This window comes from Coprinopsis cinerea (assembly GCF_000182895.1).
Source record: "Coprinopsis cinerea okayama7#130 chromosome 8 map unlocalized cont3.8, whole genome shotgun sequence".
In the NCBI taxonomy this organism is placed as follows: Eukaryota; Fungi; Basidiomycota; class Agaricomycetes; order Agaricales; family Psathyrellaceae; genus Coprinopsis; species Coprinopsis cinerea.
This window is the reverse complement of record NW_003307537.1, coordinates 1,920,297-1,943,245: the sequence shown is the minus strand read 5'-3', so window position 1 is coordinate 1,943,245 and position 22,949 is coordinate 1,920,297. Positions and strand designations below refer to the sequence as shown.

Below are 22,949 nucleotides of genomic sequence, written 5' to 3'. Positions count from 1 at the left end.
TTGATTTGTGTGACAACTTGGGGGTACATATACGACTGAAGAACTCGAGATAGCCCATCATAGGCCCCACGCCATCACAACTTCCCACCAATCCTCGCCGTGGACTTGTCAGTCCAGAGCCTCCTTGCTTCTTCGCGTATGATCCGCCTCAACAGCTTTCCACTTGGCGACACTGGGATTTGGGATGTGAAGTGTATACCCTGGAGGTGTTTATACGACGTTTTGCGTTCTGCGACGTGCTGTAGGTTCAAGTTCCAATAAGTGAACGTTTCGTGACGTTGAAGGGGGATAGGCAAGTGCGAAGGGATAGGAGGAACACACCTTCAGAAGCGCCTGTCGCAACTGCCTTTCAAGATCCGGATTCGTTTGAATAGCCCGTAACGTCTCCGGGGTGGGTGCTATAAAAGCAAAGGGAACCTCTCCGCCTGTTATTAACCCCGGGTAGGTGATAGATAGGTCAGATGGAGACATGTCGAGGAGGAGGAGGGGGAGTATTAATTAACGAATGATGAGATGAATGGGGATCATACGCACAGAACGAGTCAGGCACGCCGACGACACAGGCAGACGAAACGGCTGGGTGGTCTAGGAGACATCCTTCGAGCTCGGCGGGTGCCACCTGGAAGCCTTTGACCTGTCGGTGGTAACGGTAAGAGAGGCAATTTGATGCCTGGGGAGGAGACGTGCCTTGATCATTTCCTTCGAGAATCGTCAATTTGGGAACTGAAAGGAGGATAAAAGACCGTACCTTCAGTCGATCCATCACACGTACTTCCCCATGTCGATCAATCGTAACTTGGTCTCCCGTCCTGACCCACCTGCAACAGCAATTCCAGCCCATATTCCTTTTTCCTCCAAAGGCAAACTCACCCATCAACAAACGTCTCTTCCGTCCTATACGGCCACAGCCGAACTCCTCAGTCTCCCCGCCTCGAACAAACGCGACAATAAAGGACTCACGCTTCCTTGTCGTTCGTATACCGCAGTGCAATCGAGGGTGATTTGATCCAAATCTCGCCAACCTCGTCGTACCCAGCCAGCGTTCCATCGGGTTTCACAACCCTCGCTGTTACGCCGGGCATAAGAATTCCACTTCCTCCTGGCACGCCTGACCTATTCTCGATAGAGAACATGGTAACAGCCGTGGTTGTTTCCGTCATTCCTGGGTGGAAGTACATGTATGAGTGAACTTGCGGGAGCTTCTTTTGCACGAGCACGACGGGAGCGGAGGTGCTCTTTGCATTGATCGGAATGCTGAGAAACTCACCAAAGGCCTGACCGATGTGTGCACGGGGGAACGTATCTTGCAGTTGTTTCTGTAGCTCATGGGAGAGAGGCGCTGCGCCCGAAAGCATAAATCGAATACTCGAAAGGTCGTATCGCTTCACGGCTGGGTCCTAAGTGCACGTTGAGGGTAGATCAAAACAAAGTCCAAAACGATTTCGGAGGAACGGAGTCAAACTTACCTTGCAGAGTAGAAGTGCGATTGGAGGTACAATGCTGTAAAATACGACACGGCGTACCAGTCAAAAACTGCAATTCGAAAGAAAGAAGCACTATGAGAAGACTTACTACAGATGCGAAACTCTGTATGTCTGAATGATCTTCAACATATCCGTGAAGCCGAATTTTGGTACAACAACTAGAGTCATCTATAAGAACAATGCGGACAGTGGTCAGCGTTGGCTGATTGACACGCAGTCCGACGTGAGATTCTCTCGTGTTGCCGGGATGACAGAGAACAAGTCGAAACGGGAAACCTACCCCCGCAAAGAACGTAACGAAAATCTGCCGATGTAACAACACATGGTCGAGGGATACAAACACAGCAGCACATTGCAAGATCAGCTCCACTAACGCCCTTTCGAATCCCCCGAGAACGAGAATCTTACCGTAATAGAAAGCCCATAAATATCTGAAGCGCACAAGAAACGGGTGATCAGTCATCGAGGAAGCGGAAGAACCAGACAACAGACGGTGAGGATCAGTGCAAAGATAGACCTGAATGGGTACTCACGGAAAAACGGTAGAACTGAATCGTCAAGGGAGATAAAATTAGCATTAGAGTACACAGATTACCGCTCTCGAGGAAAGCGATGAAATAGAAAATGAGAACGTACTCCCAAGAACGACATCCCCTACTCGGTATCTCCGTTCTTCAGAGTCGGGTGGCAGATCCTTTCGGTTCATCTTATGGTGTACGGAGAATTGGACCACATTGGCGACGAGACCAAAGTGAGAGAGTGCTACGGCCTGGGTAGAGTAGGTGTGATGAGCACATGCTTCGAATTGCCGATCTTCCGGTAGGGAGTGGTCGGGCGCACCTTTGGACGACCTGTCGTCCCAGACGAAAAGCTCAGACAAGCGATCTTTGTTTTCGCTTCGCCAGGTGCGAACTTGATCTCAGTGAACGAGATGAGTCTCGTAGATTTGCTGTAAGAGATTAGCCCGTCAATGGTTTCGAAGCTGCCCTTTATCGAAGAACTCCTGGCAGCTTCCAGTAGAACGACGTTCCGAAGTGGGATCGAGTTTTTAGACGCGGCTTGGATTGCTCGGTCGAGGCAGTCAGGATGGACGATGAGGAGTGTGGATTTGGATTCTTGAGTTATATAGGAGAGTTCGTCGGCTGAGAAGTCTGGGTTTGCACCGCTTAAGAGAGGACGGAATGTCAGGTTTAAATTAGGAAAGAGGGAAAAGGACGAACGAGACGATGCCGCCTAGCTTGTGGACGGCAAATGTGATGATTGGAAAGTCTACATGATCGTAAAAGATGACGGAGGCGAATGGTAGAACACTCAGTGTGGGCGCTTACCGACATGGTTGCGACTGACGATGAGGACTTTGAAGCAGGTCAGGAAACTGCCGAGCCCATATGGCGGTTGAACGTACCAACGTCATCTCGGCCTACCGGACAGAATGAGTACCTTAACAGATCTGCGTGTCAGGTCGAAGAACCTACGGAGTCCGTATTTGAGAAACAAGCCATTGGCAAGGTGGAGGGATCTGTCTTGAACCTGGCCCAGGTTGCAGCGAATGTGAGGTTACCAGTCAAAACCAGGATCCAAGCAAGAGCACCTACTTCATGCCAAGTCACCCTCCTCCCAGTGTCAGGGTCAATCATCAAAGGAATGTCAAAACCACGATGGGGTTTTGCGACATGGTCAAGTTCCATGAGAAACTTTTGCAGAGTTACATCGTCAGGGATTGGGGGTAACGGAATGGGTGAGGTGAATTCCATGATAGCGCGGTCGTAATGGTGGGCGTTGGGATGGGAAGAGACGGGGAGAGAGTGCGCCAGCAAAGAGGGTGGCTGCTGGCCGACTCGAGCCGGCCTCATGGTGGGTACTTATACACACTCGGAACAGGATAACACAGAACGGCGAGATTGCGGGACCTTTTGAGCACGGGGAGCGTTTCTATAGAGAAGGTCGTTCCTGTCCCTGGGAGAACACGTAAAGATCCATTCTGTCTGTCATGATGAATACAGTTAGAGGTTTTGGCACAATGCCAGAGATAGCAGGAGATTCCCCGAAGGTATTGTTTGGGATAGCCAAGAAGGTCAGGTGCAGAGTTGAAGAGGCGGTGATTGACCAAGTAGACCACACACAGTGCAAAAGTCAAGTCGAAGATCAAGACAAAACGTAACTCGTGAAGTAAAAGACGCCCACATAGATTTTGAGTGCCAAGACCGGCGTCATTGTTTGACTCGAATGGCTTTGGACAACAAGAAGCCTAATCTGGGCAGACTCTCCTGACACATTCTTGTTCCTTGTCCTCCACCTCAAGAACGGCGGAACGCAGTCCAGGCAAGGCTCAAGACAGGAAGCTTCAAACGCTTCAAGAGCCGAGCAAGCGATACCTTTTTCTCTCTTTTCTTGTATATTTATAACTGTAATACCACCACTAACGACCCTTGACGACAATGGCTACCTCCGACTCTAAACTCACATCGCTATTACCGACTACACCCTACACTCTCGCTTATACACTCCCTTTGCTGCTGCTCTCGATACTTCTGATCTTCTCTGGCACCTTTCTGACCCTGGATCGCACCCGTTCATTCCCACCGAAACAAGAAACCGAGTATTCAGCCGTCCCAGGCCTTTTCGAGCTCAAACCGAGGAAACGACGGTTTAAATGGTATCTGGAGGGTGGAATTGGAGGAATTGCAATTGGCTATACCTTTGGAGGTGCGTAGGCTATCATTTCGAGGCTAACAATGTTCTAATCATTGAAACAGTACACCTCGCGACCCTCCTTTCGCTCCTGATCCCAGCGAGGACTCCATCCGCCTCCCTATCGCCCAACGCCTTTCTCGCAGTATGGATTCTCTCATGTCTACCAACAACTTTCCTTGCAGCCCGGTACAGACTCACAGCACTTCTGTTCGCTGGATTGGAGGGCGGGTGAGCCACTCCATACTTTCAATTACGCTCTCATTATACTTATCACGTAACAGCGCCCTCATCTCCCTCGGCATCTCCGTCATTCTGCACCCATCTCGCCTACCCAGGCTCATCCTTCTTGGTGTCTTCACATGTCTACTCACTGTGCTTGTACTTGTCTCAGCCTTCATCCCCCGACTTACCGCCAGTCTCCTCCATCCGGTTTTGCGAACATGTACATCAGCGAGCGGAGCATTCGGATTGGTCGTCTCGATCGCGTTGCTCTTGACGCCTCGAGTGGACGGCTGGGCCAACGTTTGGGAAAGGTTATGGGTTCACAATGGGGAAGAATGGGGGTCGGGCAAGGAACAAGGCCTCAGTGCTGCTTGGGGTATCTTCTGGATTGTGGGTATAGGCGCTGATTGGGCAATGAGGAGGTATTTCGGCGAGTGTCCTGACGAGGTGGGTGCTTCTTATATCTGCCCTGCACATAGCCCCGATTGACACTGGTATAGAAGTGGGATGAATACCTGCAGAAATACGTCGCCGATCTACCAAACCAGAAGGACCGAGCGGGGACTTTCCAACCACTCACCAGCTTCTGGGATAGGCTCATCAGCGCTCCTCAGAAGGACTACGACCTCTTCAACGCCAAGAAAGCACTGCACGACGATATCATCTTCCCTTCGGACAAGGACATGAAGGGCCCGTTCAACATCCAGCCCTTCACCGCACCACCGCCTCTAAACCGACAATCATCCATTGCCAAGCTCAAGCGAGGGGATGCAGGTTTAGGCGACTCGGACGTCGACGATGTCCCTACTTCACCTACGTTCCTCAAGAAATCACGCTCCCAGAAATCCAAGTCCAAGACTCCCAAATCGACACGAGGTCGAAAACCTATCAAGTTCGGTGCCATCGACGAGCTCAGTTCTGATTCAGACGATTCAGATGTCGAGGCACAGATCAAGAACACAAAGGTTCAGCGACCGTGGATTATCACGAACCAGCAGCCTTCATATTCTTCGTCCACGCCTACGCTGGTCGGTGGTGGCGCGAAAGGATCGCGCTCGAATTCGGAGCATGATCACGCAGATACCGATGCTCAGATTGCGGATGTGGACCTGGAGAAGGTGGATTACGATAAGGAGTTGGCCGAGTTGAAGAAGCTTCGTGGAGGGGATGTGAATGACCTTGATTATTCTGATAGGGAGGATGGAGATTTGGGAATGCAGAGGATTGAGGAGCGAGGGTCGTCCTCCCGGCCTGGAACGCCGACTCGCGATAGCCAGTGGAGTCCGGCTTTCTTGAAGCGACATAGTGCAAGTCTGTCCCCTCCAGCCCCGCTACCGGGCGCCATCCCAATCCCTGCGACGCCGTCGTTGATCAAAGCCGTGGATCGGATACAGAAAGCTCAGATGGAGATTTATAGTCCGTTGAGCTCCCAGGCGCGGGATGGGTTCCCTGCACCCGCGCGTGTGGTTGATGATCTGCGGTTAGAGGATGGGTTGAAGGTGGATGATGCGGACGGTGTCGAGTTGCAGAGTCGACCCACACGAGCACGGAGATGGGAGGAGTTTTGGAGGGAGGTCAGGGTGAAAGCTAAGGATGATCCGGGTGCTACCCATGGGCAGCTATAGCTGATTTGAGCCAGGAGTGACTTGCCTTTTCGTTGCGTGGTATATCTGTTACATTTGTACTATTTCCCTATTTTTCTCTGTTGACGCTTGGCTTTTGTTGTTGTACGCTTTCCATCTGACTGTATTCTTTTCGTTTACGACTAGCTACTTGTTACGACCTTGTTACGACCCCGTTACGACCAAATGTTATCTTGTTCTTCTGGTGTACAACCTGTGTAAGGTGGTACGGCCCTTGACAGTGGGGTGTACTAACTAAATACGATTGTCGACGTCATAGGCGCTTCCAAGGCGCTACTGGGGTTCGATCCACGCCGAGAGTAATTTGTGGGTTGGTGAGCGCTTGAAGGGGTCAAAGCAACACATTGTCATTCGACGTAGCCAATTTATAAGTTGAGCCTCGATAGACATGTGCTGAGGGGTAAACACCGTGTCACCTCTTCTGCCTCTTCCGCCGTCACCAATAATGGGCCCCTCGAGTACGACTCGGATGAGGATGACTGGCTCGGAACCTGGCCTTAACCATTTCCGAATGTATGGCCCGGATGATCTCAAGCTTCCTCCCCTCAGGAATATTGTAAAATAGAGTAATTTTTTATTAGATCTGGGCTAAAGGCGCGCAGTGTCTTTTTCTCCTGCTTGTCTAATTAACCTACCCAATATGATAACACGAACTAGTACAGGCAATGATAAAAAAAAAAAAAAAAAAAAAAAAAACCTTGTGACAACTCCTGGCTGCAAGGTTAAACTTACATAACTGTTAGATAAAGCGTGAGTCCCGACCAGTCGTTCAGCGATATGCATACTACGAGCGCTACATGGGTGCCAAGCCAGAATAACGACAGATTCGTCCGAGGTCACAGGTTCGGTTACCAATTGGCGGAGTTGCCATGGGCGCTTAACGGCGTCAAAGCGCGGTGCTCGTTGTTGCTGCCCTTGAGACGCTCGGACCGTGACGCTTGGGCATGAACCGCTGCCGGGTGCTTCTAAGGCATGACTCCGGTGGTAATGGGCCCTTCTACGCAAGTCAAAGCGCGTTGATTTGACATGATATAAAAGCGAGGGTTGCTGGAAGGGTTCCCCCCATAAACCCCAACTCCGCTATCACCTGCTGACCTCTCGTCTCTTGCCATCCAATTCTCATCCAAAGACAGGTAAAGCATGAGTTCTAAAGCGCCATTCACATGTACCGAATGTGGAAAGAAATTCCAATTTCCTTCCCGCCTTCAGAGGCATGCCAAAATCCACGATTCAAACGCGGAGCGTTTACGGTGTCAGTATCCCGAATGCTAATTCTCGACCCTTCATCAACCATCCTTCAAAAGGCATTCACTACGGCACGCTCCGTGGTCCGAGGAACTCCCTTGTCCAGAGCGTTTACAGTGCCAGTATCCCGGATGCGAATTCTCGACCATTTATAAACACGTCCTCGAAAGACATGCAATACTGCACGTCCCGTGCGCCGAGAAACTCCATTGCCCAGTTCTAGCGTGTGGTTATACGTGCAACGCTAACAATCGTGGTTATCTCAAAAATCATATGGCCAGAGTCCACAATCCAAATGCAAAGCGGTATGCTTGTCCGGTGTCAGGTTGTAACTTTACGACCATTCACAAGGGAAACGTCAAGGTGCATACTAAGTCTCATCGCGGCGCGTCTGTAAATACCACCGCAATGGCTGCGAATATTGAGAGCCTTGCAAAGAACGGTGGTGGTGGTGACAATTGCCTTGAACCGCGTTTTCGAATAATTGATGGACCGTCGGAAGATCCCAAACTTCCTCCCCCAAAGATCAGTCCATAGACCAGAACTTCCGTTTTCTTGCCTAGATCCGTTCAACTTTGGTACAGTTTCTGTTTTAATCTTCGATACCTACACTATTTATGTGCTTCCATGCTCTGAATGTAGCTAATTTTCTAAAATAATAATAGACTCCGCGCTTAACCTATTCTTTCCAAAAAAGAATGAACCAATCATTGAATCAAACTCCATGCCCACCAGCTGCCAAGAGGAACAAGCCCTCGGCTCCTGTGGCCACGGTTCGGGCATCGAGCGAGTCAGAGCTCAATTGCCCACTTGAGTCCGATAGCCGCCGGTACCGAGATTGTAGACAAAAGAAGGCGTTCTGGCATTGATTTCCCGCAAACCAACCTCAACCTAACCCCATGGCTGAATACCCTCTCGACATCTGTGGACAGCAGCCCTTCCTGCTTCTGATCTACACACAGATCACACTCTGCTTCGATCTACCCGACGACTCTCCCTCATCCACCGACCAAGTCATTTTAACGCTAAAGCGCGGTCTGGAGCGCTTGTCTGAATCCTTTCCATGGGTGACAGGGCAGATCAGCAAGGACGACGTTGGGAATGGCAAGATCGCTCCCTTCGAATCCATCCCGCCCTTGATCGTCAGGGATCTGCGCGACGACCGCTCTATCCCATCGATGGCGACTCTCAAAGCATCCGAATTTCCGATGAGGATGCTCGATGAGAGTGTCATTGCACCTCGGAAGACCATCCCCGACGATTTCTCCTCGACTGAGCCTACCCCTGTCTTCCTGTTGCAAGCGACCTTCATCACTGGCGGACTGTTGCTCACTGTCCTCGGGCAGCACGGTGCGATGGACATGACGGGCCAGGCCCAGCTCATCCACCTCCTCCACAAAGCCTGCAAAGGCGAACCATTCACGTGTGAAGAGATCGCGTCCGGAAACCTTCAGAGGGATACGCTCGTACCTCTTCTAGACAAGGACTACAAACCAGGACCCGAACTGGACAATCAACTCGTGAAGATTGCCCCTCCCGGAGACGCTTCGCCCGATTTGGCTCCAGCCTCTCGCCCTCCCAAATGTGTATGGGCATACTTCTCATTCAGCGCTGATTGTCTTCGCGAGATCAAATCCATCGCCTCACAGGCCCTCCCCGCAGACGCAACATTCATCTCCACAGACGACGCCCTCACAGCCTTTATTTGGCAGGCTATCACCCGCATCCGATTTGCTCGTTTTGAAAAGGCATCCATTTCGACCTCGACCCTAGAGACCCAACTCGCCCGTGCAGTGGACGTCAGACGCTTCTTAGGCGTCCCCGACACATACACCGGTCTTTGCCAGAACATGACCTATCACCAATTCCCCTTCTCCCAAATCGTGTCCGCACCTCTGGGCGTCATTGCTGCAGACCTTCGTCGAGCCGTGGACCCAAAGTCGTGGAAGCGAGACCTCAACCACGCCACCCGAGCTCTTGCGACCCTGATGCAGCGTACGCCCCCAGCCTCCCGGGGTAACATCTCGCTTACAGCCAACATGTCCCTCGCCCATTCCATCATGCTCAGCTCCTGGTCCAAACCGCCCCTATACTCCCTCGACTTTGGTTTGGGTCTCGGGAAGCCTGTGTCGGTGAGGCGACCGCAATTCACACCGTGCGAGAGCTTGCTGTACCTGATGCCGAAACGGGAGGATGGAGAGGTATCGTTGGCTGTTTGTTTGAAGGAGGAGGAGATGGAGCAGTTGAGAACCGATGAGGAGTTTGGAAAGTATGCGAGGTATATTGGTTGAATGGGGTTCGATTATCGATATCGGAGTCGCTCGTGTACAAGTACATTCTAGGCCCGCGAACAAAGACCCGTCCGAGTCAATGATGGCCAACATGCCACTTTTCCCTGCCACAGGGCCAGGAGACCCCTCGTCGAGACTCGTAATTTGTAAACCAGCCTCGATTCCTTTGGAGAAGAGATAACTGTGTTCGACAAACGTCCCAGTATATAAAGAACGTTTGGTGCTTCTGCCTCGATTGTATGAATTGGACTTGGGGTTCCGCTCCTGTCAGAGGTCGCATCTCACCATCAGACCGCTCAGAGGGAAAGGAAGTCCGAGATAAATTCAGTGCGTAAGGAAGACAAGCCTTTCCTCACAATGAGTTACATAAAGAATGACATTTAGGGAGACGACGTATAAATACATGACAAGACGAAGTACACCAGGCACAAGTCGGAGACGAAAAGGGCAATTGACAATGATCCAGAGTAAGGAAAGTCACTAGGAAAGTTAATAACGGGCTATATAGAGATAGAGATTATGTCTGGTTGATGGGTTCAGAGCTTTAAATGATCCAAAAAAGAAACAAAATCGGCAAAGAAAAAGTCTATCAATAGGATGTTTGTAGAGGATATACTGCTTAGATGGGGGTATCAGGGAATAGTTGGTTCCAAATCCCGCGATTATCGTTGAAGAAAGATTGAACCTCTTCGTCCGAGACCCAAGTGAACGAGTTGAGAGCACGCCGCAACGCATTGTCTTCCTCCTGTCTAGCAGCAAGGTTGATGATCTCGGGAACATCTACCCACTGTGAATCATCTTTCCTGGCAAATTCGTATTCGAACTTTCGATGCGCTTCTGCAAGTCGCACAAGGCTGCCAGGAGTGGGAAAGACGAGATCGACTTGCGCGTCGATGTTAAAGGGATAGGTCTGTGAGTGACTAGATGCTTGTAGGCCCTCGAGCAAGAAGGGGTGGAGTCCTGGACCGGGCCAATCAAGGACAGGCATAGGATTCTGCACGGCATCAGTGGGAGTCATGATCGTAGTCGAGGGTGGGCCGGTGATAAAATCAAGAACATGATTATCAAGCGTCGGGAGAGCTACGGTCGTGACGGAGCCAACAACAGGACCGAAAGGTTGATGTCCAGAATTGAGAGGCGCGAATCTCGCGGGCCAGCCCGCAGGGATGCCACTGTCATTGGCACGACCCGCGACAATCGAAGAGGAGAAATAATTGGCTGTGGCATATGGGTTGTTAGTATGCTCTCCTTGTCCAGTCATCCAGAAAAGGCCGTGCGAACTCTGTGCAGCGGCAATGCTGTTCGACAATCGATGGTATTCAGCATGCTGTTGGAAATCCTCGTCGTCGTAAGCCAAGAACCTGCACCCGGGAATCTTGCACCAGAGCATAAATTCACGATAGGTTTTCGGTCGATATGTGTAGAAAGGCGTCTTGTGCAGAGACATGTGGAGGTCCATAGCAACCTTGTCAGAACATGGGATTCGGAAGAGGCAGCCAGGGACTTCGCAAGAGATCACCCGGTGCGTGCACGTGGCGCTATGTTCGTAGAAGCTTTGGGGCTCAACCCTCTCCTTGCACCTTTGACATTGAAACGGCGCATTGTCCTCCACAGGCTCTTTGAAGCGACGAACACGGTTGCCGCTACCCATACTTGTTCGCGAAAAGTGCGAAGGTGCGCTAGACTGTGGGAGTTGAAGTCGATTAGAGGACGGTAGCTGGTAGAAGCAGTGTGCAAGTTTAGGATGGTAGTGGTTTAAGGGAAGGCGCTGTTTGTCAAGGACGATTCCAAGGACCAGAGATCAACCCAAGTCACGATTTGTGGTTAAATGCTCGTGATTAGAAATCAGTTCCCACGACTGATCACATTGATTGCCGCCGGTCAGCGCGTCGGGTTAGGTTACTAGGTAGCCACTGTGGCCATTGCCATTGTCCAGTGTCAAAAGAGCGCAGCCTTAAGAGCGCCTTTGGATACCCCTACATATTAGCACAGCGCTCATCCAAGAATGGAATATTGACACAGATGCCTCCTCATTCATTGATTGGCCCGCCCGAAACTTGGGCGCCTATCGACAATTTCGTTTCCGATAACTTACCCTGTCCCAAATATTGAAGACCCCCTGACTTTTGAGAGATACAAGAGCGTTTACTAGCGTCCTAAGGCATACGAGATTGGATTGAAGGCTGCTACCATCGTAAAGTTCGGAAATTAGAGAAGAATAGGAAGTTTGACTGGAGGGATAAAGAGATAGACGAGAGACAAAGGATGACTCCATGGTATACGTCCATGTCCTTCTCGAAACAATCACAAGTACTCTATGCTCCAGAGGAAGGCCGTGATCGAAGGATAGTTATTGGCATTGGCAGTAGCATCTGTGTCAACCTTACGCGAAGGTGAGGCAATGGAAGGAGAAAAAATTCCAACTTTAGGCGGGAAAACGGCAATTGTTCAAATCCAAATCTTCCGAAAAAAGGATCCAGGAGTGGGCTCACCCTTCCACTCATGCACTTTCCTTCTATGATCTTCCAAGGCCGCCCGCGTAAGGTAGCCATGGACGCAAGCGGCAATCCGGACAGGAATATAAATGAAGAAACAAGGTACAACTGGAGCGTGGCCTCTTCAGAAGATCACAGGGAGATTCGCACAGAACCTGAATGTGGCCCCAATCCCCCACCGGACCAATGGACTGATTCTGATCCCCAACGCAGCATGTTCAGAGCATCTCAACGGTAGGCTATCTGGATATCCAGAAAAGCTCGCATACAGTAACCTACACCCTCGATACATGAATAAGTTAATGAATAAATAAAGTCATAAAGTCTGGGGGTATCGAAACAAGTGTCCCTTCAGAGTCCGAGTGCGTTCATCCGCAACAAGACAAAATGTATACCTGTATCCTGCACCAAGTCCTTGATCCATTCGCCGAAAGCATCACCCACCACCCTTCTTCGCCTTCCTCTCCAACTTATCCAAAACCCTTTCCTCCAACACACCTCGAATCCTACTCGCAATTCTCTTCGCCTCGCCCAATTCTTCATCAGGAATCTGTGACACAGCGGCACCTTCAACGCCAAGCGGATCACTCGCCGATACGAGATTGGTGTAAATTGTCTCTAGAGCCAGAAGCTGAGACGAGGGATGTCGTTGCAGTTCCCCACTTGATCTTGCTGCTTTGGAAGCGGCACCGTCCCGATTCGATGACGATGATGAAGAGATGGAGGAGGTAGAGGTCCTGGAACGTCGCAATGGCTTCGGGTCAGCACGAGGGACATGAACACGACCCTTCCCCAAGCTAGAAGGACCCGCTCTTGCAATAGGCGATGGAGACCTGTTAATAAACTGCAATACAGGAGCCGTCTGCGACCGATCCCGTCGACGCGACTGCTGAGGATGATGGATGATCTCTTTCCGTTGAACCCTCTGCTGAGACTCCAACGAGAACAAGGGACTCTCGATCGAATCGTGTTCGATTTCTTCAATCTCATCCGAGCCGTCCTTTCCAAGCTTTGTCAACAGTGATTTTCCTTTCGGTTTGACAAGAGCGCCCGGAGGTGGTCGGGTCATAGACTCGTCAACTTCGATGTCGTCCTCTTCATCGTCACCAACGCTGGGCTCTCCGCGAGAATGAGCACGGGGAACAGGTATTTCGGGAGAATCGGGACCATCAAGATGCCCGCCACCTGCGGCCAGCACACAGTCTTCGCCCTCCCCGTCCACGTCCATCATCATCTCCCTATGAAGCTCCTTCAAACCCTCCACCTCCAAACTCGCCTCCCATGAATCGAAATCACCATCATCCGCTGCTGACCCCTGGTCCTCGCCATCGGGAGGTCCCAAACCACCCGTCGTCTCCAATAATTCGTGATCATATTCGTTGTCGTTTCGGGTAACGTCGCGGTCATCGCGGTCGTATTGATTAACGATTTTGCCTTCGTCATATTTGTGGCTGTCATTCACATCCTGGCCGCCCTGTCCCAAACCACTTCTGGAGCTCAACCCAACTCCCGATTCCTCTACCATCCTCAGCAAGGACCTGGCAGGCGGAGTCGTCTTGGATCTTCGCATCGCCGGACGGGAAACATCAGCACCAGAAACCGAAGGCGTCAAAGCATTTCCCGAAGGGCCGCGATTGGTTCGAGGGAAAGACGATGACGGAGTAGGCATCGACATCGACATCGAAACCGATACCGAAATGCTGGCGTTGTAGCTGCCGTGGCTGCCATAAGGCTCAGACATCGTGCGTCGTTTCTTCAGCGGCCGACTACCTTCAACAGGCGGTTGTGCCGGTGGAGGAGGCGATTGCATCCCACTGCTCTGATCCCCGATCTCCAGCAAGTCCTCGGCGAAAAGTCTCTTCTTTACATCCCGCAAAAACGATCCCTCGGCATCTGCCTCGTCGACACCCGCTTCCTCCGGCTCCCCCGTCCCCTCGTGACAACCACTATCCTCCTCATCCCCGCCCATTGGATCGACAAGCATCGACGAGCCAGCATGAAAGCAGCTGCTACCTCCACCAATCGTGCTTTCATACTCGCGTAGCTCTGCTAATCCTCGTGTTGTCCGTCTAGGCGGTAGGGGTTGAGGTATCGTCGAGCGCTCCTCCATACGGACGTCCTGTTCCCCAGAATCGTCTCCACCAGGACCCGCTTGTCCTGTGTTGCTGCGTCCAACGCCAACGAGATGGTACCCCTCCATACCGGCCAAATCCGCAAACCTCGAGTACCCATCTCCTCCACTCTTCCCTCCCGTGGAATCAGACTCCAACGACCTAAACGGCGACCAAATCGAGGTCGCCCCTCCTCCACCTTGGTTAGGCTGCGAATCGGGTACAACACTCGAAGACGAAGGTGACTGCACCAACCGCACACCAAAGATAGAATAGCCAAGTTAGCTTCAACGATGCCTTAACAGAAAGCGAATGTAAGCACGCACCACAACTCCTTGACTACTCCCAACGCCCTGACTACTCCCAACCGACTCCAAACTAAACCCACCTCCAATACTCACACCCTCACCCAAACTCCCTTCCCCATCCAAAACATCACTACAAGCTTTCAAACACATCACCAACATCTCCGGGCAAATCTCCCTCTTAACCTGAGGGGGGAGGTGGTGGTACCCCGCGCTACGCCAGAAGGAAGAGAGCGCCTGGGCAGCAAGCGCGATGGATACTGAACTCGGCGGTTCTGGTGCATTGACGGGGTGGCCGTTCGAGTTGGAGCTTGGCGGAGGGGGCTGGTTCGGAGGAGGCGGTGAAAGTCCCGACGCAGAAAGGGGTTCGAACGGGTTGGATTGATGAGGAGAGAAGAACTGGGACCGAGAGTTTTCATGTCCCCCACGCTCGGGGGAGGGCGTGACAGCCACCTCCAACAATCGGGATACATGGCTCGAAGGGGTAACATTGATTGCGATTCCCGACCGAGAACTGCGGCTGAAGGGAGGAGAGCCGGCGGGATTTGAGGAAACAGGGCCAGAGAGATGAGGGCCAGAGACGAGAGAATTCGAAAGTTCAAGAGAGGACCCAATGAAATCCAACGGGTCGCCTCGAGGGATTTCTGGTCCTCCCGCAACATCCCTCATAAACGTTGCAACGATCACGTCCTCCAGGACGTCCAGAACCTCCTTCATTTTGTCTGTCTTATCACTACCACCTTCGCCTTCTGCTCCCTCCCCCCTCCGTAGATGATGCGAGACGAACTCCAAAAGCGGGGTATACACTTGTTCAACCTACATCCAATACGAAGTCAGCAAACAGATCACAAAATCCGATTCACAACGCACCAAGACGCAGTGTTCCTTTGCACTCAAAGCTCCCATAGGATCTTCAAGCCACATCGTCAGAGTCGGCGCAAAGATGCGCAGGAGTGATACAAGCCCGCCATCTCCACACTCGGCACCTTGCTTATGTCCGCCCTCCCTTGGGCTCGAAGCACCTAGCCCGCCAACATTCTCCCTGAGTGCACCAAAGAGCTCAACCAATGCCTCCACGCCCAACCTGATCTTCTTCCTCCCTGCACTATCCCCCTCTTCCTCACTGGCGTACAGCGAGGAGAGGACCCAGTTGCAAAACTTCATGACACCATGGCATTGACTGGAGTGGGTAAGAGAGGGAATTGCTGCTGGGGGAGGCATGAGAGATTTTGATCCCATCTTCGGCGTCGACACCTCATCCACAGGCCGTACGAAAGGCTTGAACGCCATCTTCCCCAACCGCCCCACTATTGTTGCCAAGCACCCGGGAGCCCTCTGGACGAACCTACCCACCATACATCAGAACACTGCTAGCAAGGACAAATGAACAACATACGAATTGAGATCGACACCATAACCCCCCTCAAAATCACCTTCACCCTCCCAGCCAACACCCAGCACACCCTCCACCACTCCCAAAACGACCTTCTCAACTTCCCATTCAACCTCCACACCACCTCCACCGATATCCAAGACCGCACCTCTAGCCAGCTCAACGGCAGTATCCAACAGCCTTGCAAACAACTCCTGCTCTTCCTCACTCATAGTCCACAAACGGGACGCCGAGGCCGATGCAAAAGGCACGCACAAAACCTCTACAACCTCCACCCAGCCAAACCAACCCACCCTCCTCGCCGTACGTCTCCCTACCCGCATCGCACTTTGCACCAAGTAGCCTCCAACAACACCCCACAACACCCTCCTCACCTCCCCACCCCCATCCCCCTCCACACCGACAAGCGACCCCCGACATAGAACGTGCAGCAGCACACACCCGCTCCCCGCTCCACATTCTAAACACATCGTCGCCCATTCTCGACAGAGGTCTAACCAAACGCTTCGCACTGCCCCATCGGACGAAGTGAGATCCCATTTGGTAGAGATGAGAGCGGCTAGGAAGGTTTCTGCGAGGGGTACGAGTGTCTTCATGGTCTTTGTGTTGTCATTGTCTCGCATCCTGGTCGCCCGACCCAGCTCCTCCCTTCCGTGGACACTAGCACCCGACAAATCCAAAGACGAAGATACCGAAACCGAGATAGAAGGCGCAGGAGTAAAGAACACGTTTCTAAACACCTTCCACAACTTCTTCACCAGGAACAACCTCGCCCACTGTTCCATTTGGTTCATTTCCTTGGTTGGTTTCTCCTTCGTCCCGGCCCCTGCCACAGTCACCGTCGAGCCAACCAAGATCTCTCGGACAACAGCAGCAACTTTAACTCCCACATCGTCATCCTCACCCTCCTCTTCCTCGCCACTCTCTCCACCTCCGCCTCTACCCCGCCTTCCACCACCCAGCCCAAACTTCGCCTGCACCTTCCCCTGGGACGAAACCAACAACGTCGAGCGGTGCAAAAGGAGCGTATGAAACGTCGACGTGAGGTCGTCGAGGACTGAGCGGAACGCCGAGGCCCTCTCCGTGGCATTATCCAAGTCCGTCTCCAACCCAGCAAGTCCTACCACACTCTCACAAGCCGCAACCCAAACCCCGACGAGTCCATCCCAATGATCCACAATCTCAGAGTCAGAAAGCGGTGGAATCACTAGACGGCGCAAGGTTTTGTCTTGACGTTGCTCTTCTTGGTTCCCTCCCTTTTCCACGGTATCCTCTTCACAGTCCCCTTCTTCGCCAATCACACCCTCCAAAACAAATCTCCTCGGATCCAATACATCCCTCTCGTCCTCCTCGCTCACGACCCCATGACCGTGCCCACCCAGTGCCCCAACAGGTGAAGAAATCGCACCAGCAACCCTCGCAAGAACATCCACGCCTTCCCTCAACTTCCTCCATTCCTTCTCTAAGCGTCGGCGACCAGACTTTGAAGCAGGCGACGAGAAAAGCACACCCATAACTTTCAAACACCTTTCCACATTCTTCATCCTAAACTCGTCGACTTGGAGAGGCGTAGGTCCCGGGTTTGCGTTGGTATCTGAACGACGCCGATCCTGTCCTCGAGCGTCCAGGGAAGCATTCATAACCACGGATACCAAACTCGTCGCTACTCTATCTCCCGAAAGATCCTGCACAAGGATCCGGAACGCCCTTTCGAATCTATCCATCCGGTCTTTCCAGGGATCATTAGGTCTTTTCTTCGCTTTCCCTTTATCGGTTCTTGGTCCTCCTTCCTTCGCCTTTTCGTTCATCGTACTCGCATCCTCGTCCTTCTTCTCCTCCCCGTCCACAGCTTCACCTTTTCCAGCGGGAATTCTGCGCCAGGAGCAGCTCCTCCCTAGGCACCAAACCGCAATCTTCCACACCTCGCCATGCATCCTCTCAAGTTCCATCCACTCTCTTTCCATCTCTCTTATCTTCCCCTCCTTCGCCTCCTCTCCCTCTTCTTCGCCCATTCCATCCGCTTCCTTGCCCTTTCCATCCGCTTCCTTCCCCTTCACCCCCACCTGCCCCAACTCCCGCAAAACCTTCCTCCTCAACCTCACAACCCTCCCAGCTCCAGCCTCCAAACTCTTAAACACGACCCTCAAACTCGCCGGATTCTCAAACAACGTCCCATCCGACAAAAAGACAAGACAGGCGAGGAGGGTTAGCGTCCACGCTTGTGTTCGTTCGGGGAGTTTTCGAGATTGCTGTCTTAGAGGTTGCTGTTCGCTCGTTCCAGGCTGTGCGGGCGGTGGGTTCAGAGATGCAGCCAGCAAGTCCGGGAGGGCGATAGGCGCTGCCGCTGGCTCAGACTGCCACGACTCTGGCACGGATTCAGGTCCACCAGCACCTCCCCCGGCCTTTCCGCTCGCATTAGAGCTATTCTTGATGGACTGGGAATCTTGTTGTTTGAGATATACGTGTACATCGTTGGCCAATTTGTCGTGAATGTCGTCGGTGGGTTGTTCGTATGGGTCCTCATGCCTTGAGAGTAGATGGAATTTCGCGAGTGCGAATCCGGATAGGGCGTTGAAAGCTGCTTGAGCAATATCCGAATCCGGGGATGTCAAATGTGCCAGAACGATTGGTAGCAAATGCATAAACGAGTGTATAGTATCTGGGTACGTCGAGAGGATTCTATAAATCGTCTACCTCAATAACCTCGTCAACAATCCACCAGCCAAATTCACAGCAAATACGCACCTGGAAGGCGTACCCTTTCGCTACATCCCCACACCTCTCCTCCACAACCGCATTCTCCAAAGCCTTCACAACGCCTCCAATCCTCGGCCGTAAGATACCCTCAGGGATCTCCCTGCTCGCCAACATATTAAACACCAACGCATATATCTTGAACGCATTGACGACCGACAGGTTTGGTTTTCTTGCAATCTGCAGGATTGTCCGAAAGAGAGAGGTCCTCATCCCTTCTGATTCGTCCTTCCCATCCCCCTCCAACTCCCCCTCCAATCTCCAAAGCACCAGAAAAGACGCAACCCGAATGACATACTGAGCCAGTAAACTGAAGGTATGCGAGTCCGCCAAGTCTTCTGAGGTGAGCGTTGGGTTCGTATATGCATAGCTCTCTTCAACATGAGCGAGCGAGGGCGGTAAGAACGCCTTCACACGCGTCAAATCTCGTTTAATGCATCCCACCAGCGTGTCTTGATGTTTCTTCAAATACGCGATCCCAGATTCCAGATCCCCCTCCCCGGTAGTTCCATCCTTCGTCAACCCAGTGTTAGGGTAGAGTCTCAACGAGACAAGCCGATTGTACAACAACGCATAAGCTTCAATTGTATCGTGAACAGTCGTCGTAGGCGAATCTGAAAGACTATCGAGCAGAACGTCGATTGGCGCGCTGAGGAAGGTTGTCTCCATTGATTTCAGCTCATCGTAGGTTGCTGCGACTGGCGGGAAGAAGAATCAAAGAGAGAGCTTTGATGTCACTCAGAGTCAGAGCGGGCCGGGCGCAATCACGTGTCCCACTTGGCACTGCGAACTCAATTGGCTTCCAACTTCAAGTTCGCGTCGCGCGACAATGTCCGCGTCGACCCCTGTTATCGTGCGGCAAGCGCCCTTCGCGCTGAACAACAGACCTGAACGCCAAATCTTCGCTGCGTACACACCGCTATCTGTGCACATCGACGATGCGAGTCCACCGTTCTTGGCAAAAGTCAACCTCACGATTGGGGATCCTGCTCTGAAGCTTGATGGAACCCCACAATTTAACTCGCTGAACGAGTTCTTCAAAGACGTGAATGCCGTCTGTGAGCAGATGAGGGCAGGTGCGTACTTTTCAAGTTCGTTGCCACTGACTCGGATCTGATCTGAACACCAGCATTCAACTTCAAGCGTCTCCTCATCTTCAAAGAGACACAAAATACCATCCAGCAAGGACATGTTTCAGATACAGTTGCAAAACCCGACTTGGTTGCCGGGTTCGAAGATCATTGGTACGATGGTCGAGCTCCTGCCACTCAGAAGAAATCCGAGGCCGGCAAGGGCGGCAGTGCGGACCCTCATAAAGAGGACCTCAAGTCCCACATGCTATGGCCTCTCATCAGGCTTGCCGGGGAGATTGCTTTGTCAAGCGAAACCCAGGGAGAACAAATCCAACATGCTGGCACCTACCTCGACCTTCTGCTTGAGGCTCGGCCCGATTTCAAAGCCGCCTTCGGTCTTCTGCTCAGCGAAAACAGCGTGTTCGTGCTCGTTGGGGAGACGGGTGCGGGTATCCGCCTTTTCTCGTTTTCCTGGGGAAGCCGCGACCTGCGGACGGCGATGCGCGCTATGGTATACCGACTATACAACCCAGGGGAGTGGGCGAACACCTCTATCGAGGCATGCTTCAGGACAGCGTCGACCAAAGACAAGCCTCCTTCGTGTGTATACAACCTCACTTTCCCGTGCTCGGATTCCCAAAAGGCGCCCGTATACAAGAATTACTTCTGTCGATATGGAAAAAGTTCCTTCGGTACTCGGACGCACGTTTTCGTCCACGGTGGCCCCCAGCCTCAAACTATCAACGGTTTTCCTCTCAGGGCCATCAAGATACAGCTCTGTCGCGACTCGGGTCGTTTTAACGAAATCATGGTGCTGAACCACATACACAAAAATGCCGTCCTCCCTGGGGTGATCCGTTTGCTCTGTTCCCATAGTTCCTCGCACCTCTTCGGACATAGGAAAGAAATCTGGTTGGGATTAGACAAAGAGGGCGAACCTTTCATGGCGATCAAGACCGTTCGGGAGATGCTCATGGTGGCCTATGATGTCCTAGAAAGTATGTCCATCTTTTCACGTCGATTGGGCAGATACTGACGGAACAAGTCACCCGCATGCTCTTCGCCCGACGCAGGGTCCTGCACCGCGACATAAGCAAAGGGAATGTCATGTATATTTCCCGGCGCACAATGACACAGATCATTAAGACCATTAAGGCCCCCGACGCGACTGCCGTAGGAAAGAATCAAGGAGACGGTTCCTGCTACTGTTTCGTCAGGTATTTGCTCGGCGAAAGGTAGGTGGCTGGTCTAGCTCTCTTCATATCTGACGACATGTTTCAGCATCGATTCTATGGAGACTTCCGCCCTGTTAATCGATTTCAACTATAGTGAAATAGTGCCTGAGGACGAGTCAACAGGGGGACATGCGGTAGGTGCCCGAACAGTGAGATGCCATGTTTTCTTTCAGAAAGGTCCTGTCACTCACCTGTTGGATCAAGGGAACTCCCATGTTCATGGCCAGAGCCGTTCAAAATGGAGAGCCGATCAAGCTCGAGCCTTATCACACGGTCACCTTGGTCCCGATACCAAGCTCTGCACACTTGGGTACCTACGAGAAAAACTTCCCGGACCGCATTTCTCGGTTCCGTGAGCTGGACAGGAAGGAGAATATTGAGGCAAACGAAGTCGGGGAGCCCACGCACGAGATTCTCCTCCCCTGGAGACAACGACTGTATCATGATGCCGAATCGGTCTATTGGCTCATGTACTATTGGGGCTTGCTGGCAAAGCCTTCGACCAGTATCAAGGAGAAAGGGGCGGAAGATTTCGACCCGGGCATCCCTGCGAACATCTGGACAGAATTGCACGCGGGCCGCAAGACGCTCTCTGCTCACGCGAACGACACATTCCATCCCTCCTACAGCCCTCTTCTTGATCTCTTCGTGCAAATGAGGGCCTACCTGCTGACTGATCCTCATTGGTTCCCGCACGACTCTCCCAGGGCTGAGCCGGATTACATCCACGAATGTTTTCAGCGGCTTATTCTCAGATTTCTAAAGGACAACGTCGATAAGCCATTCATGGAATTGAAGAAGTCGGATCATGAGCGCCTCCCCTTCGCTGTTCCCGGGATCCCTGCTCGTTCCTCCTCGACAACTGATACCTACCTGTCGGATCAGCGAGCTCAAAGGCCTGAAACTCCTCCAATCCCCCGTGAGCCGTTCGCTGTCAATGTGCGTATCTCGCTTGTTTCTATATCCTTCTAGCATTAACGTTGTTTCCCTTAGTATGTGGCACCCCCAGTCGTGGCTGGCTTCCAATCGACCGATAATACCCCGATTCAGCGCACGATGTCCCTCCCAGGCAAAGAGGGCGATGAAGACAGTGTCATTGAACAGCTTGTTTTCCCCCAAGGTTCGAGCCGCCAGGGTCCTGGTCGATCCCAAGAGTCGAACAACGATGATGTCTTCACTTGAGGTGCAGCTTCCCTCATTCTTTCTTCCCCTCTGAATTGCGCTTTCACTATGCTGTCATCGCTGCCGTTGTTACTTCATGTTGATGTGTTTTCCGGTTTCGATACCGATTTCCGTGTACAATATACGTAATGAGTATTTCAGCGTTGTCGATGTTGGCGGACTTTGTGACAAGAGGTTCGCTCATGTAGGGGACAGGACAACGAGTGAATACTAATGAATTCCCAACTGGATTCGATGCCTCGAAATAGGTACATGATTAGAAGCAAGAGGCCTACGCCTCTGCAAATCTTTCAGACACATTGGGTTCTATGTCGGACGGGTTCCGTAGACGTTTGTCAGTTCCTTTATCAGTATTGTTGATTGTACTGTGTCGAAGACCAAATTCTTTGGGACATAAGCGCTAGAGTACTGAAGTTGCTGTATACTCGATGACACTCAAGAGTGAGAGGGTTTCGGCCCGTGAGAGTTTCAAGCGGAGATCAAAAGCGATACAGTGATTAGATTAAAACAACGAGTAGATAAGATGGAGATTAGATTAGCCCGGGGCCTTGGTCGCCATCGGGATCGATTTCGGGAATATTGCATAGGGCGCCTACTTATGTTTCTGACAAGAATCCTTGAGGTCGCATCGCGTCGTCTGACTACACACCCACAGACTCCTCATACGACACCCGATTTGCCGACGGCGATTCACATAACCAAACTCGACGTCCTTCTCAACGACTCTCACCACCAACAGAAAAACAACCAACAATTCCCAGAAATGTCTTGCAGGCCTTAAGCTTCTCGTGGGTCGTGCCCAAGTCGAACATGAGCTCGAAG

General features: G+C 52.0%; 6 protein-coding genes across 6 annotated transcripts; 3 read left to right on the top strand and 3 right to left on the bottom strand.

Moving 5' to 3' along the window:
- Nucleotides 1-585: 585 nt before the first annotated feature.
- On the bottom strand, nucleotides 586-3,337 carry CC1G_05054 (hypothetical protein; the record flags this gene model as incomplete). The annotated part of the gene is made up of 13 exons (XM_001836009.2): nucleotides 586-699; nucleotides 749-818; nucleotides 871-894; nucleotides 961-1,397; nucleotides 1,467-1,500; nucleotides 1,573-1,642; nucleotides 2,121-2,253; nucleotides 2,325-2,649; nucleotides 2,705-2,753; nucleotides 2,813-2,839; nucleotides 2,890-2,904; nucleotides 2,960-3,014; nucleotides 3,080-3,337. The coding sequence occupies 13 exons, from the start codon at nucleotides 3,335-3,337 to the stop codon at nucleotides 586-588; spliced, it is 1,611 nt and encodes a 536-aa protein (XP_001836061.2).
- Nucleotides 3,338-3,922: 585 nt separating this feature from the next.
- On the top strand, nucleotides 3,923-6,025 carry CC1G_05053 (hypothetical protein; the record flags this gene model as incomplete). The annotated part of the gene is made up of 4 exons (XM_001836008.1): nucleotides 3,923-4,190; nucleotides 4,241-4,406; nucleotides 4,460-4,847; nucleotides 4,901-6,025. The coding sequence occupies 4 exons, from the start codon at nucleotides 3,923-3,925 to the stop codon at nucleotides 6,023-6,025; spliced, it is 1,947 nt and encodes a 648-aa protein (XP_001836060.1).
- A 2,162-nt stretch (nucleotides 6,026-8,187) lies between these two features.
- Nucleotides 8,188-9,579, top strand: CC1G_05052 (trichothecene 3-O-acetyltransferase; the record flags this gene model as incomplete). Its single annotated transcript, XM_001836007.1, has 1 exon — nucleotides 8,188-9,579. The coding sequence occupies one exon, from the start codon at nucleotides 8,188-8,190 to the stop codon at nucleotides 9,577-9,579; it is 1,392 nt and encodes a 463-aa protein (XP_001836059.1).
- A 619-nt stretch (nucleotides 9,580-10,198) lies between these two features.
- On the bottom strand, nucleotides 10,199-11,230 carry CC1G_05051 (hypothetical protein; the record flags this gene model as incomplete). Its single annotated transcript, XM_001836006.1, has 1 exon — nucleotides 10,199-11,230. One exon carries the CDS (start codon nucleotides 11,228-11,230, stop codon nucleotides 10,199-10,201), a length of 1,032 nt encoding a protein of 343 aa, XP_001836058.1.
- A 1,280-nt stretch (nucleotides 11,231-12,510) lies between these two features.
- Nucleotides 12,511-19,306, bottom strand: CC1G_05050 (hypothetical protein; the record flags this gene model as incomplete). The annotated part of the gene is made up of 5 exons (XM_001836005.1): nucleotides 12,511-14,430; nucleotides 14,512-15,306; nucleotides 15,361-15,835; nucleotides 15,887-18,573; nucleotides 18,629-19,306. The coding sequence occupies 5 exons, from the start codon at nucleotides 19,304-19,306 to the stop codon at nucleotides 12,511-12,513; spliced, it is 6,555 nt and encodes a 2,184-aa protein (XP_001836057.1).
- Nucleotides 19,307-19,466: 160 nt separating this feature from the next.
- Nucleotides 19,467-22,127, top strand: CC1G_05049 (other/FunK1 protein kinase; the record flags this gene model as incomplete). Its single annotated transcript, XM_001836004.2, has 6 exons — nucleotides 19,467-19,713; nucleotides 19,767-20,708; nucleotides 20,756-20,945; nucleotides 20,992-21,079; nucleotides 21,150-21,884; nucleotides 21,939-22,127. The coding sequence occupies 6 exons, from the start codon at nucleotides 19,467-19,469 to the stop codon at nucleotides 22,125-22,127; spliced, it is 2,391 nt and encodes a 796-aa protein (XP_001836056.2).
- Between the last annotated feature and the right edge of the window lie 822 nt (nucleotides 22,128-22,949).